The 16,843-nt window shown below is 39.2% G+C and overlaps 1 protein-coding gene across 6 annotated transcripts in view; it reads right to left on the bottom strand.

Moving 5' to 3' along the window:
• Positions 1-11,685: 11,685 nt before the first annotated feature.
• tspan4a (tetraspanin 4a) overlaps positions 11,686-16,843 on the bottom strand; it is a 228,052-nt gene continuing 222,894 nt past the window's right edge. For all 6 annotated transcript variants that reach the window (XM_047364104.1, XM_047364106.1, XM_047364103.1 and 3 more), the window contains one exon: positions 11,686-12,183. In XM_047364104.1, the coding sequence (XP_047220060.1) occupies positions 12,115-12,183 (69 nt within the window). In that variant the 3' untranslated portion in view covers positions 11,686-12,114. The remainder of the gene's footprint in view (positions 12,184-16,843) is intronic.

Genomic DNA, 16,843 nt, shown 5'->3' on the forward strand with positions numbered 1-16,843 from the left:
TGAGCTCTGTCATCATTCATCTATAACCAGCACTGCCACGCATCCAGCAGTCACACTCAAATACTTTGTTTTAAATGTTCACACCCTCACTATATTGCACCAATTTATACTTTTGCTTGGAACAGGTTTACAGTTTGGATTCGACAACACATGTTTTAAAAGCAGGTCTGATAAGTGTAGAGAAAGGAGAAGAGAAGCAACTAACCAACTGAGGCCTTAAGGCTTTCATCGTAGTCTTATGACCTCAACTTTGGTGTAGACAAGACAAAACAGATGACAACAGATGACTGAAATATCTTGGTTCACTGTTGGTAAAGAAGACGAAAGCTTCGACATGGAAGGTTAACTCACATTTTTGTTCCATGGTTTCTTTTCTACAGTCTATTTCACTGAAGGTCTCTGATAATACGTGTCGCCAGGTTAGTGAAATACCCAGGAATGGTAAAGGGCCCGGCCACTGGCCATAAATCAAAATATGATGGATTGATTATATTTTTCTAAGTGCAGTTATTGGCCTCTCTGGTGTAAAAATTGTAAAAAGCCTTGAAACAAAGTCCTTTTGTATTGCAGCAGTGAACTCTCAAACTGAAAGGTCAGGAAAAAAATCTAACCTTTAATTTGATCATATTCATTCATAAACTTTTTAATGCAGCATTTTAATTTATTTTTCTATTATTTTTAATTTAATGAGTGTTTCCATGAACTTGTATCTACTAATCCATAACTTCCTGGTTCTCTGGGGTGTAAATAATAGGTGATACAGAGGTCCATTTCTCCTAGTTTTGGGTCAGCGATATGACAAGTAAGCACAGTTTAAGAAAAATCATTTGATTTCTCTCTCACTGACACACTGAGAATGCCTTCTGTATGAAATGATATCTATCAGGGATATATTAGAGAGAACACACAGACTGTTAAAGTTATTAGCAGAGAGTATATTGTAAGCAGTTTTAATTAGCTTCATGCTAATTTAAGTTCAGAGCCCTTAAGGGCTTGATAAAGCTTTTATTGTGAAGGTCTGCCAAATTAACGCTATAAATACAGACATAAACTGTCATGTTATTGTTTTGGTGAGCGTAATCACATGCTCAGATACAGTGCTGACTAATAATGGTCCAACAATAGTCCATTGCACTAGTGAGGACAAAACCTTCCTTGTGCAGCTGTAAAGTCCAAACTACTCTTTGGTGGTTTAAATATGTCTACCTTTTTTTTTCTGCCTTCCACTCACATCTGCTACAACACATCTTTGAGAAAGCATCTGATGGAGGTTAAGAAAAACTCTGAATAAATCAAGTTTTATCGGTGGATTTATTTCACTATCTACCGTTTAAGGACTGACCTTTTTTTTATACTCAGACAGTTGCATATAAAGGCAGAAATACGAAAAAGAAACATGTAGCCTGGATCATTTCCATCCCAGCGAGCTGTGAAAGATTTAACACAGTACTAACAGATGAACTGCCACTTTTAAATAGAGAGCAGTCATTTTTTGAAACCTATCTGCTCCAGCAGTGCTCTTCCTGCCAAGGCATTTGCTAAAAAAAGAAATTACAGACTAAAAAAGCTGATGGAAGTGCTCGAAGAACAGGATGCACCTAATAAACAATGTTTAGCTGTGAGGAAGTGGACTTCACATGAAACCAGGACCTTTATACTTTAGAATTAAGTAGAAAGTTCTGTGTCCCTAATTATGATCAGCAGATAATAGATAAATAATTTGTAATTAGAGACTGAAGTTCTCAGAGATCCATGTGGGAGGAATCTGACTCATCTGAACCTGCATAAACCAGTAAAGTTTATGTAAATTCAGCTCAAGTGACTACTTGTACATTAATCTGTCATTATTATCCTACTTTGAATCCTACCGAATAAGGCATCCCATTACTACAAATTGACTCTTAACAGAGATTTTCTCAGTTTCTACTCATTTTGATTGAAGGAATTTAAAATGCCAGACTCTCTGGTGATAGATGGCCATTTTTATTAGTTACAGAACACCCCCCAGGGGGATTTCATTACCAGCATATAAAGTTCAAGAAATGAACAGGTTTGCCAGGTTTACATTTCTTCCATGAACAAAGATCATAATATGAATGCAAATGGTCCATTAACCACATGATATCGACAGCAAAGGTGAAAGAATATGTCGTTTAATTTAGCCAAGTCTGTTGGATCTGATGAAATACCTTACAGGTCTGTAGAAAATCTTTTAAGGGCTCAATTTGTTCTGCCATTTCCAAAACATTTGTCGAACCTGATACTGTTAGTTCTCTTCTGGCTGATTTAATATTCTATGCAGTGCTTCCACCTCACATTGGGTCACAAAAAAGCATATCTTTTAGAGGTTTTTTACACTTTTTTGGAAGTTTCTTTTCAGGGAAAACATCAACCAAAGTGGGAAATACAGGGACTCCCTGTCTCTCCGAATTAAAAACACACCTCACGCTGACATATGATGACTTGTATTAAATCCATTTCTCCCAGTTTGAAAAGCCCATCCATCTAAGCACTTAATCCCTCTGGCACAGGCTCCCGGTTTGGGTTGGAGAGCGATATGAGGATGGAGAGGTGAGGGAGCAAGTACGTAGGTATGTTTTATCGATCAAGCACAAGACAGGGAGAAAGCCTTCAAACACGCCTGTGAATAATGCATAGGGCGTTGTGGAAAGGAAACAGAGATCTGCTGAAGCAGTGAGGTGAATTTGAGAAGCAACAGAGGGATGGGAGTAGGAGCCCAATGTTTGGAAAGGAGTTTGTTGTGATGTAAGCAGTTGCGGTTCATAAGCCAGTGGCCTCTGCGAGACGTTTTATGCTTGTTTCATGATTGATGCACACATTTGAGAGGTGGGCTGCTATTTTCCAGTTGTTGAGGTGATTTGAAGAATGCAATGTTTTGGTTTCCACTGTCTGTGAAACTGCTGTGACTCAAAAGGAGCCTGTACACGGATGGATAAAGAGACCTTTGTCAAATCACATCATTAAACCTATCATGAATAGGGATTCATTACAGCAAAAAGCTATTCATAACCCATTTTTGTGAAGTGTTGTGAAAAGTATTGGCCAGTTACAGATTTCTTATTAAGGGAAACCACTATCCAAACATACCTGGCCCAGTGTAAAGGGTGATCTCTCCATTATTAAATCATTAATTAACTGGGGTGGCTGTGATTATTGGAAAAAAGTAGTCCTCCTGCCACATGTACAGGTGCCCCTGGGCAAGGCAGAAAACCTCAAGATGCCTACCAATCCCCGAATTGGTATATGAATGTGTGCACGTGTGTCTGGGTGAATGTGGCTCCAATATAAAATGCTTTGAGTGCTTGGTATGACTAGAAAATCACTATGTACATTCTGTCTATTTAACATTAACTGTGATTAATCACACGCTGCACGGTGGCGCAGTTGGTAGCATTGTTGCCTTGCAGCAAGAAGGTCCTGGGTTTGATTCCCGGCCAGGGGTCTTTCTGCATGGAGTTTGCATGTTCTCCCTGTGCATGCGTGGGTTCTCACCGGGTACTCTGGCTTCCTCCCACAGTCCAAAAACATGCCTGTTAGGTTAATTGGTCTCTCTAAATTGCCCTTAGGTGTATGAATGAGTGTGTGCATGGTTGTTTGTGTGTTGCCCTGCGATGGACTGGCGACCTATCCAGGGTGACCCCGCCTCTTGCCCATAGACTGCTGGAGATAGGCACCAGCTTCCCTGCGACCCACTATGGAATAAGTGGTAGAAAATGACTGATGACTGACTGACTGTGATTAATCAATAAAAATAAAAATAAATGTTTTTCTCAGGTTCTGTATTTAAACTCAGGCTTGATTCCTGCAAGACCTGTAGAATCAAGGAATCACCTAAACAGAAATTATCTGACAACATGAAGTAGTAAAAGATCTCTAAATGCAACACAGTGTGTCCCTATTCCAAGGGGTCACAAAGGAGCCCAGAACAACATCTAAAGCACTTCAGGCTCCACTTGCTGCCATGGGAGGGTTCCATTGTCAAAACCACTTCTAATCAAAATTAACACAAAAGCCCATCTCACATGTGCCAAAAACATCTTACAGATCCCTGAGGCTTTTGAGAAAATATGTTGTGGACTTACAGGACAAAAGGGGACGTTTTTGGAAGATGTGTGTCTTGTTACAGCTGGCTTAAAACTAACACAGCATTTTAGATAAAGAACACCATACCGAGAATCAAACATGCATGAATGGGGTCAACAGTTTTGGTGCCTCTTTTGGATTAATACATATTCCTAGTGTTTAATGTCTTTATGTTTGCAACAATGTCAAAACAATCATATTCTTTCTTTTAACATGTTTATATCTTGTTGTATTTAATTGATCTTTTTTAAATGAGAATGTTTTTGCTCTGTGGTCATCTTTCATCTTTTTGCAGTAGTCAGTGTGCATTTTGTGATTCCTTTTCATATCTTTGTGCAATTTTTCCCTTCTCAGCAATCATTTTGCACCTAAGTTTGCTCACATTGTGTCTCCTCAAAGGAGCTCTGACTGCACAGAAAACATAATAAAAGCATGTGTCCATTAGAGACATTCAAAAATCCATTCATCCTCAGATTGTATTGTCTTGAAACCCTAACTGAGGCCAGCGTGTACCTTTCTTATCATTTTTTTTACTCTGTTATCCATTTCTTGGGCATTCAAGGATGATTCTCACCACCAAAATGGTTTATTTTTCTTTCCTCTGTCAGATCACAGTAACTGAGTTATCATTTACAAGAAGGGGACACAGTGACAGATAGCACAAACCAAGCTGTAGTTAGTTTTCTGTTATCAACTTTTGTGGGGCATTTCTTATCCTCCACGTTAATCCTATAGATGACATATTTTGGATTGTTTCCTAATGTTGACTCTGTGAAACCCTGCACTGCAGCTTTAACATAACCAACCCTATCTCTTAATAAGAACAACTGAGACAGAGCTGAGGAAGCAAGGGTGTAAAGTGTATGTCTAATGAAATGTCTAAAATCTATGTGTGCAAACTGGCAGTCAATGTGAGTGAGCTGCCTTGGTATTCAGTACAGATTGCAACATGAGGGATTTGTCTTGCTCTGTGACACAAAGCAACAGCAATGCGAAGAGTTTTTATAGTTGCACTACAGCAAACCTAATGATTGCTATGATTCCTCACCCTCTCACATTTCTTTGTTTCTAAAGCATACATTTCTTGTGTTAAACAAAATACATCCAGCTGTGATCTTGACTAATCATGGGTCTCTTTTCTACTGCTATGTGAATTTGTTATTGACATGTTACATTTGCATTTCTTTGACTTTCTGTCAGCGATGCTGGTGTCTTTCCTGCCTTCTTTTGATCATATGGTGTGTAAAAATTGAGGCTGACATATGTTGTAAGATTTTGTGGCTCCATTGGAGTAAACATGTGTACATGACAAATGTGTGCATGTGTGTAGTGCATTTCTGATAGATAAAACGGTGGGGCATGAGGCAGGACTTGATTAATACATGGATGCCAGATTCCTACAGAGACTATGCTTTGCTCTGCAGTAAAGACCGAAGATGTGCATCTGAGATTCAGGAGATGTGTGGTCAATATGACATTTAAAGCAAAAAAGCATTAGTTGGGTTATTGCTTTAGTAAAAACGTGTATTGTGCCGCGCAGTAATAAGTTACAACTACAAACTTCAGTGTTTTTTACTGTGATTTTATGTAATAGGCAAATACAAAGAAGTATATAACCATAAAGTGGACAGAGAATGATGCCTGGTCTTCAAAGTTTTTTATGACTAAAAGCTGAAAAGTGTGTTTATTATTCAGCCATCTTTACTCAGATACCCCTAAAACAATATATATATATACAGGGGTTGGACAATGAAACTGAAACACCTGGTTTTAGACCACAATAATTTATTAGTATGGTGTAGGGCCTCCTTTGCGGCCAATACAGCGTCAATTTGTCTTGGGAATGACATATACAAGTCCTGCACAGTGGTCAGAGGGATTTTAAGACGTTCTTCTTGCAGGATAGTGGTCAGGTCACTACGTGATACTGGTGGAGGAAAACGTTTCCTGACTCGCTCCTCCAAAACACCCCAAAGTGGCTCAATAATATTTAGATCTGGTGACTGTGCAGGCCATGGGAGATGTTCAACTTCACTTTCATGTTCATCAAACCAATCTTTCACCAGTCTTGCTGTATGTATTAGTGCATTGTCATCCTGATACATGGCACCGCCTTCAGGATACAATGTTTGAACCATTGGATGCACATGGTCCTCAAGAATGGTTCGGTAGTCCTTGACAGTGACACGCCCATCTAGCACAAGTATTGGGCCAAGGGAATGCCATGATATGGCAGCCCAAACCATCACTGATCCACCCCCATGCTTCACTCTGGGCATCCAACAGTCTGGGTGGTACGCTTCTTTGGGGCTTCTCCACACCGTAACTCTCCCGAATGTGGGGAAAACAGTAAAGGTGGACTCATCAGAGAACAATACATGTTTCACATTGTCCACAGCCCAAGATTTGCGCTCCTTGCACCATTGAAACTGACGTTTGGCATTGGCATGAGTGACCAAAGGTTTGGCTATAGCAGCCCGGCCGTCTATATTGACCCTGTGGAGCTCCCGACGGACAGTTCTGGTGGAAACAGGAGAGTTGAGGTGCACATTTAATTCTGCTGTTATTTGGGCAGCCGTGGTTTTATGTTTTTTGGATACAATCCGGGTTAGCACCCGAACATCCCTTTCAGACAGCTTCCTCTTGCGTTCACAGTTAATCCTGTTGGATGTGGTTCGTCCTTCTTGGTGGTATGCTGACATTACCCTGGATACTGTGGCTCTTGATACATCACAAAGACTTGCTGTCTTGGTCACAGATGTGCCAGCAAGATGTGCACCAACAATTTGTCCTCTTTTGAACTCTGGTATGTCACCCATTATGTTGTGTGCATTTCAATATTTTGAGCAAAACTGTGCTCTTACCCTGCTAATTGAACCTTCACACTCTGCTCTTACTGGTGCAATGTGCAATCAATGAAGACTGGCTACCAGGCTGGTCCAATTTAGCCATGAAACCTCCCACACTAAAATGACAGGTGTTTCAGTTTCATTGTCCAACCCCTGTATATATGTATATGTATATATACAGTACAGACCAAAGGTTTGGACACACGTTCTCATTCAAAGAGTTGTCTTTATTTTCATGACTATGAATATTGTAGCTTCACACTGAAGGCATCAAAACTATGAATTAACACATGTGGAATTATATACTGAACAAAAAAGTGTGAAACAACTGAAAATATGTCTTATATTCTAGGTTCTTCAAAGTAGCCACCTTTGGCTTTGATTACTGCTCCACACACTCTTGGCATTCTGTTGATGAGCTTCAAGAGGTCGTCACCTGAAATGGTTTTCACTTCACAGGTGTGCCCTGTCAGGTTTAATAAGTGGAATTTCAAGCCTTATAAATGGGGTTGGGACCATCAGTTGTGTTGTGCAGGAGGTGGATACAGTACACAGCTGATAGTCCTATTGAATAGACTGTTAGAATGTGTATTATGGCAAGAAAAAAGCAGCTAAATAAAGAAAAACGAGTGGCCATCATTACTTTAAGAAATGAAGGTCAGTCAGTCCGAACAATTGGGAAGACTTTGAAAGTGTCCCCAAGTGCAGTCGCAAAAACTATCAAGCGCTACAAAGAAACTAGCTAACATGAGGACCGCCCCAGGAAAGGAAGACCAAGAGTCACCTCTGCTGCGGACGATAAGTTCATCCAAGTCACCAGCCTCAGAAATCGCAGGTTAACAGCAGCTCAGATTAGAGAACAGGTCAATGCCACACAGAGTTCTAGCAGCAGACACATCTCTAGAACAACTGTTAAGAGGAGACTGTGTGAATCAGGCCTTCATGGTAAAATAGCTGCTAGGAAACCACTGCTGAGGACAGGCAACAAGCAGAAGAGACTTGTTTGGACTAAAGAACACAAGGAATGGACATTAGACCAGTGGAAATCTGTGCTTTGGTCTGATGAGTCCAAGTTTGAGATCTTTTGTTCCAACCACCGTGTCTTTGTGCGGCACAGAAGAAGTGAACGGATGGACTCTACATGCCTGGTTCCCACCGTGAAGCATGGAGGAGGAGGTGTGATGGTGTGAGGGAGCTTTGCTGGTGACACTGTTGGGATGTATTCAAAATTGGAGGCATACTGAACCAGCATGGCTACCACAGAATGCCAAGAGTGTGCGAAGCAGTAATCAAAGCAAAAGGTGGCTACTTTGAAGAACCTAAAATATAAGACATATTTTCAGTTGTTTCACACTTTTTTGTTCAGTATATAATTCCACATGTGTTAATTCATAGTTTTGATGCCTTCAGTGTGAAGTTACAATATTCATAGTCATGAAAATAAAGAAAACTCTTTGAATGAGAAGGTGTGTCCAAACGTTTGGTCTGTACTGTATATATGCCATTTATAGTGGAAACCAATACTGCACTACACACATCATCTTCTCAGTAAAACATAGTGGTAGCAGCATCATGATATGGGAATACTTTTCATCAGTAGTGACAGGAAAGCTGGCCAGAGTTGATGGACAGATAAATAAAGCTAAACACAGAAATATCCTGGAAAATTGTCGGCAAAACACTAAAGACTGGGATGGAGGTTTATCTTCCAGTAGGACAACTTTAAACATAGAACTACAATGGAATGACTCATACCAATGGTCCAGTCAAAGTCCAGACCTAAATCCAGTTAGTGGCAAGACATGAAAATTACTGTGCACAGATGCTCCATTAAATCTGACTACAATTTAGCTATTTTGCGAACAAAAATGGTTAAAGATCTCTGGCAACTGTAACTACAGCACACGGTGTTGACTTAGAGAAGCTTAAAACACATGCCCCACTTTTTAGATTTTTACTGGTAAAAATATGTAAAATCTGTGTCTTCTTTCTTCCCTCCAATATTAGGTGCTACTTTGCATTGGTCTGTCACATAAAATCACAATAATTAACTGTGAAGTAAAATAACACTGAAATAGTTTTAATGTGACAAAATGAGAGTATGAGTAATTTGCAATGTACCGTAGACTTGCTTAAAAATAGGATAAATTATTCTCAAGCCTGTTGGAGACATTGTGGAAAAACTGGAGTTTGACATAATGGTAATAATCTCTTTTGCAGGATAATTTACTCCTCCAGAAACAAATAACAAAGAAGACATTAACACGTATCATAATGCTGTAGGATTTTTTTTATCAGTGATATTAATAGTCTGCATAATCACAGATTGATCATAGGGCGCAATGGAAACTCCCTAAAGCAAAAGCAGCAGGAGCTCCAGTGTTTTTGGGTCATTCTTGTAAACTGGTAACCAGCAGGAAGCCATATTGGCTCAGAGGGGAAAGTCTCTAAATACATGCCTGTGCTTGGTGAACAATATGCGTTGAGATTGATAAAGATAATGCAAGACTCCATCCTCCAACATCAATGTTACAGTCCTGCTCAGAGGTTTAATCCACTCATCATGTCAATTATATTAATCTTAATTTTTGGATTTTAAAAATGCATTTTACCTGCTTTTTTCCAGGGTTGATTGATTGTGATAACTTACTAGTTACTTTATAAATAGGACTTTTAAAAATCCAGAATCACACTCTTTAAATTTACTGTGGTTTTCTTAGAATTCACACAGGTTAACAATAATAAAAACAGACTCAGATGTTTAGAACATCCCATTATGTATGTCGGTCCTTTTGAGAAATGGTAAATGGCCTGCACTTGTACAGCGCTTTATCAAGTTCCCAGAGACCCCAGAGCCCTTTACACTACAATCATTCATTCACCCATTCATACACTGACAGTGGTGAGCTACATTGTAGCCACAGCTGCCCTGGGGCAGACTGACAGAAGTGAAGCTGCCATACAATCAGCGCCACAGAGCCCTCTGACCACCAACAGCAGGCAAGGTGGGTGAAGTGCCTTGCCCAAGGACACAACGACTGAGACCAGCAACCAAATGGTTACAGGACAAACTTCTACCACCCGAGCCACAGTCGCCCCAATAATTCATCTCTGGAAAATACATATACGTAATTGCATTTTAATAATATAAAAAATCAACCTCTTTTTACTAAAACAACAGATAAACAAAAATACAATTTCTAACTAAGGGAAAGTTAAGACACCCTACCTCCTAAAAGCTAGTGTTTACCCTACAGCTAATATATCTTCTCGGTAAGGTCAAGATCTGGGCTTTGACCATGCTTTTCCTTTCTGAATGTTTTAATTCAGTCGGTCCTTGTTGAATTTTTTGGGGTATTGTCATCTCGAAAGGAAGAGTTGCTCCAGATTCTTTTTGAAATGGTCTCATATTTTGCTCAAGCATTCACTGATACACATAGAAGTCATGGCAGTGTCATGATCTTTAAGTGTTTAGGCTTTTGGGTTTCTTTTGTGTCCCTGTTTTCTTCATGCCCTGTTGTTTATGTTCTCTTAGGTCTTGCCCTTTTCTGATCATTTCCTTGTGCTCATTGTTGTTAGGAGTTTCCATATTAGTTCATTTTTATGTTTAGCTTCGTTGTTTATTCTAGTTTTTCGTGTACTGTACATTCTAGTTATATTTTCCTTATTTGGCACAGGTGGCGTTTATTGTACAGTAATCAGACAGGAAAGAGGGGGGAGAGAGAAGGGGAAGAAATGCAGCAAAGCCCAAGACCAGGAATGAAACCCAGGACAACCACGTCAAGGACTACAGCCTCTACACAAGGTGACCGCACTCCACCAGCCGAGCCACTAGTGCCCCCAGTAAGATTTCTGTTAAATACTTCTCTGTGTTTTTGTTCGCCTCTGTTCTGGTTTATTAGTCCCCCACCATCAACTCCCTGCTTTTCCCTTTGCTTTTTTAAAGTAAGAAAAAGTCCTGGAATGTTCCTTGTTTCATTTCTGCCAAAAGACTAGAAATACTCAGCTTGACTTTAGGGTGAAATTTAAAAAGTTTGCACAGTTTGATTGCATTTGAACTTCTGTTCTTTGAGGTCCATATAGTTTAGAGGCATGAAAGGATAGAATCAACTGAAGGAAACCTTCAAGAAATGCAGAAAGATTTCCAGCACCTGCTGTACTTGGACTTCTAACTGCAGCAGAAAACACTAAAGGGTTTTCTCTCCTGTGGGCCATCAGACTGCATCTCTGGGGTAGTCACTGGCTGGATTATCCTTGACGGCCCAAGATAGGAAATAAAAAAAAAGAAACTTAAGAAGTCACTAAAATAGCCAGAGGAGACTTCAAAGACTGCAGATGAGTCTTTGTCATTTTGACTCTGATTGGTGCTGGGGAGAAAATTGCCCCAGGCCAGTCTCAAGGTTCCTGCCACTGCACAGATCATTGAAATTCTTTGACTAAATCTGGGTGCAACCCTAATGTTCCATGTAAGTGCAGCTAATAAATAAGCCACAGGATTCAGATTAAGTGTGCTAAACGTATTGAATTAATGCCTGATTAGTCTGGTAATTACAAAGTGTTTTAATGAATGCAGAGTGTCTCAGCAGAAGGGACTGAATTAACTATTTTAAGAGATGCTACCTGAGAATTTTCAGTTATTGTTGTTTGTCAGCTGTGGGTACAACAGAACTGCTCATTAAAGACCTTCAGCTTTTCCTGCTTTAGGAATGAAAACATGATGTGTGCCGATCCGTTGAGTCAAAACATTTAATTCACATCATCGCAGGAGACATGCACTTGCAGCACTAAACCCAGTGCGCTTTTCTCAGCTGGAACTCCTATTTTCAAAACACATAAAAACCTTAAAATAATTTAAACAAAACGCATATTAAAAAAATGGTTACATTGTTTTATACTTGTTCGTAATACTATTTGATAAAATATTTCACAAAAAATTAGCTTTTAACACAGAGCAAAACATGACTGAGTGATAACACCGACACTGTGTTGGTTGATAGTTAGCAGGAATACTGGTGACATCTGAGAGCAAATGTCATAGAGAAGACAAGGTTAACAAAAAACGTTTTTCAATGAAGAAGAAGGATGTGAGGTTGCGGAGGGTCATGAGTCCCTCTCAGATGAGAAACAATCCAAGCACGCTGAAGGGCAGGGGGGTCGATTGCTAGGCGTAAAAGGTCTCTACTTTCACTGCCTGGCAGAACATTGTCATAGAGAAGACCAGACCGAGGATCTGCAGAAACACACACAAAAAAACAGAGAATAATGGAATAACATGTCCCCAAAGACGGCAGCAGTAGAAATAAAAGGAGTTCTTCGAATCATTTTCTATTTCATAATGTTGCTGATTGGCCATAAATGACAAAACAAAATCATTTTCTGAAAGTGCTGCATCCAAAAACCCATTACTTTGATAACAATAAAAGGCCAATCCATCCACACAAATCTCTGAAGTATTCACTTATTGTATATCATACAGATTTTCATCACAACAAATGTTTGGTCCAGTATTTCCAGAGAACCTTTGTCATTCTCAATTTTTTTATTTTTTTTGTATGTTTTTTGTGTTATTTCTTGGGCTGCACAGTGGTACAGGTCCTAGCACTATTTTCTTGAAGAAAGGAGTTCCAGGGTTCAAATCCCAGCCTGAGGTGTTTTTGTATGGAGTTCACACATTCTCCCCGTGCATGAGTGGGTTCTCTCCTGGTACTCAGATTTCCTCCCACAGTCCAAAAACATGACTGTTAGGTTAATTGGTCTCTCTAAAATAGCCCTTAGGTGTGAGTGTTTGTCATGTGTTTCTCCATGTTGCCCTGTGATAGGCTGATGACCTGTCCAGGCTGGGAAGTGAGAATAGGAAATGGATGTTCATTTAATCGATACGTTGCACATTTTTATTAATTCAACCCTGTTTTCTAAGACAGATACAAGAAAAACATATTTTCATTTGCTCTTTTGTATATTAAATTTTAAATGTCTTCAATGAGGGCTGCACGGTGGGGCAGTTGGTAGCATTGCTACCTTGCAGCAAAAAGGTTCTTGGTTCAACTCCTGGCTGGGGGTCTTTCTGCATGTTCTCCCTGTGCATGTGTGGGTTCTCTCTGGTTACTCTGGCTTCCTCCCACAGTCCAAAAACATGACTGTTAAGATAGTTGGTCTCTGTAAATTGCCTTTAGGTGTGAATGAGTGTGTTTGTGGCTGTTTGTCTTGGCAACCTGTCCAGGGTGTACCCTGCCAATTGACTGCTGGAGAGAGGCACCTGTGACCCCCTGTGGAAGAAGCAGTAGAAAATGACTGACTATGGAATACAACTTTATGGTTTGTGTGCCCAAACCTGTCAAACAAAGCTGATTCTGATTGTTGAATGTGAATTTTGACAAGGACAACATTTGCATGCAACAGTGTGATCAGTTTTTATTACAGTCCAAACAGACTAAGCTGTGCCCATTCTAAACAAAACAATTTACACTTAAAGTTTCCGAAGCTTTTTTCAGTGCAGATGCCACATATTACAAGTTTTAGATTAACCTGTAACCTACATTCAACATAAAAGAAAAACAAATGAGAGGAACTAGTAAAGAAGAAAAATCCTAATTAAGTTAATAATTACATTAGAGATTAAAGTATTGAAAGGCAAAGGCCAGGATTCACTAAGATGTTCTATTAGCTTGAGTCTGTTCCAATCTTTTGCCCCTATCCGCTTTATTTCTTTATTTACAAAGCAAATTGCTTTATTTACATGCCAGCACAAATAGGCTCAATGTTTTATTTTATTTGTATTTATTGGTTTATTTTTCAGGGACAATGTCATCAGGACATTGTAGCAGGTTCTTCCTAAACATGTTACTGATGTGTTGCATATCGGATTTCTAGCCAATGACTTTTTTGCATTCCTTATCCCCAGTTAGGCTTTTCACCCCACAGTACAGTCCAACAACTATAACAACACATTTTTATAAAATACCTTGAAGTCTAACAGATTTGAGTGATTTGGACTCAAACAAGGCTTTCTTACAAACACAGCAGGTACAGAAGTGAAAATAAATATTTTCCTTGAAATGAGGTGAGGCCCAGACTTCTAGTTTTATGAGCTCCAATATCAAGCAACTCTCCCTGACTGCAAAATAACACCTGAATATATCAGATGAACTCATGGCCAGGACTGCATTTCTAAATATGAAATGAGGATGTGCTTGTGCTTTCTGTCCATCCATTATGTTATTTCCAATTCATAAATAAAAGATAAAGTTTTAGTTCCTGTTATTGAGGAAAGGCTCTACACTGTTCACTCTTTACCTCCTGGGAGTAGCGGATCTCACTTAATGCAACTCCCAGCTTGGACAGACTGTCCTCGGTGCAACAGAGTCAGGCTGCCCTCAAAGGACAGACTTAATTTATTGGAGTTCAGTTCATTGACCCCTGGATTTAAAACACTTTCTATTCAAATAGTCATAAGGTTTATATAATGACTTTCTATATTGGAGAAGTGTCGGGTTTTACGTCAATCAGCTGGACTTCCTTGGATAAATAACTGTTTGACTAATTGAAGTACTGTGTAAAATCAAAGCAGTAAAGATGGGATTCCACCGTATGTCATTGGATCTGAATCTGACTATGGATTGCACTGGAATATATTGAACTCATTTTAAATGAAATTGAACATGGCCAATTTGCAGGTAAAATGTAAATGTAAATGTAGGTAAAATATTGTAGCAAAGAGAAAGATGCTATTTTCTTGGCAGTACAGTTTTAAGGAATAAATGTTCTTTTTAATGTGCAGATATAGCTTACAGTCAAATTGGGACCGGAATTGAATGGATTTCGGTCTTATTAGGCAACTCAGACTCAAAAGTATTCATACTGGTCCAAACCAGAGCTTTATTGGATTTTAAACCTCTATACTTCCAATGTTCCACTGAACACATTCAACATTCAAATACAAGACATCAACAGTGAAGATGTCTTGTATTTTTCTTTGAGGATAATACATTATTTGTAACAGCCAGAACACTCAGAGTTATAACTGTCTGTCAGAGAGAACACAGACAGAGCAGAAAGAGGAAGCATAACGGAAACTTTAGATAGAAGATTATCAACCAGATGGGATAACTATATTGCCTCAGGAATACTGAATAAGCAGAGCTCCATTTGTTCCAAAATTCTGATCTTTATGGGTAATCTTTCATTTCACAAAGGTAAGTTGGAAAACAAAAAAATGATACCAGATGTTTGCTCAGCTCTTGGTGTACTTGGAGTTATACAAACAGAAGGATGAGACTCACTTGATCAGGCAGACTGAGGCCACCTGGAGTCTGAGCAAACATAATTTCGCATCATAACATAGACTTTGCTTGGCTGAAGTGACAGGTTTCTGACAAAAAAACTGCAGTGTGTTCCTCTTTCTCCAAAATCACTTTGATAACACTTTATTGTACTGCAGGTAAAGGACTGAATCATGAAGAGTACTTCACAAACTCTCCAAAAGGCCTTTTTACACCTTCTTCCTCTTTATAAACATTTTTGACAAATTTAGTGTACAGTTTAATATCAGCTCCATTTTTATTCTGTTCTTTTGTTCAACATTTAACAAAATTATAATTTTTTAAAGTTCCGTGCAAAAACCTCAACCCCTCATGTATCAGCATAGTAAAAGGTTTGACATTTCCCTGTGAAATGTAGACATATGATTATGTCCCATTTTAAATGATTTTACACATTTGTGCTGTCAGTTGTTTTTACAGCTTAATGGGTCCAAGATCATAGATATTAGACACAAGCCTCCTGCTCCTCAGATATCAACCATCATGGGGCAGGGGGTTATGATCTTTGATACTTATAAATATTTATATATATGCTCAGCATAGCAGCCTGACTGACCTGTGAAAAAACTAGCTCCAACCTGTCTGTCAGTACTCACCCTCTCCATCCAGAGTTTCAGCTTTTACACTCTGATTCCCGGTTTATGTTTCCTCCTGTTCTGAGCACCAGGTATCAGTTATTATAATATTCCTAGTCCTATCTCCCACTTTAATTTAGCCAAGGAGAGGGGTAAGTTGGACACTGAGGGTTGAAAATCTTGTTTTCATCACTGATGAACTGTGGTTTTATGCATCTAGCAACTATCCAATCAGCACTTTAGATGCTTTATATGGACAATTTTTGGTTTTAACCCCCAGTGGTTGCAGGTGTTGTATCCAGTGCCATGCCCATTAGTTATATGTTGCTTTGTTTTTAATATATTTCCACAGTGATTTACAGTAAAATTAATTACGCATTGGACATGAATAAAGATCTGAATCTGAAATGGAAAAAAAAGAAATTCTAAAATGACAAAACTCAAGCAGAAACTTAAATGTATTAAAACGTACTTGACTACATGCAAACTAAGTTTGCCCACATACGGCTAAAAGTGGCTCTTACTTGTATGGGTATAAACAGATCTCTGAGGGTGACAGAAGCTATTTAGCAGCAGGATGTCGACAGTAAATACTCTGAGTCCTGTGAGATTTGGCTTTTTTTTTTTTTCCAATGCACCCTGTGAGTAGTGGGTTCGGAGTGTGGAGGCTGGGTCAATACTTTAAGCTCCTTGTCTTGTTCCTCAAGCTGTTTGAGGAGTTTCGACAGTGTAGAGGGCTGTGCTGTCCTGCTGTGGGAAGCCCCCTGCTGTCAGAGAGTGCTGTCTCTATTTGTCAGTGGGTTGCCTTTTCTGCCACATTGTTTCAGTCGGATGGTACATGTCAAAGTAACAGCCACATGAATCCTGGGGCTTGCCACAGAACCTTGTATTGTAACAGAAGCAGTAATAATACTCATTTTCATAGTCAAGAGTTTGAACATGTATGAATAGAGCCACAAATACACAAATATAGACACATTTAGTTTGGTTTAGTTTA

This window comes from Girardinichthys multiradiatus, chromosome 4 (assembly GCF_021462225.1).
Source record: "Girardinichthys multiradiatus isolate DD_20200921_A chromosome 4, DD_fGirMul_XY1, whole genome shotgun sequence".
Taxonomy (NCBI): domain Eukaryota; kingdom Metazoa; phylum Chordata; class Actinopteri; order Cyprinodontiformes; family Goodeidae; genus Girardinichthys; species Girardinichthys multiradiatus.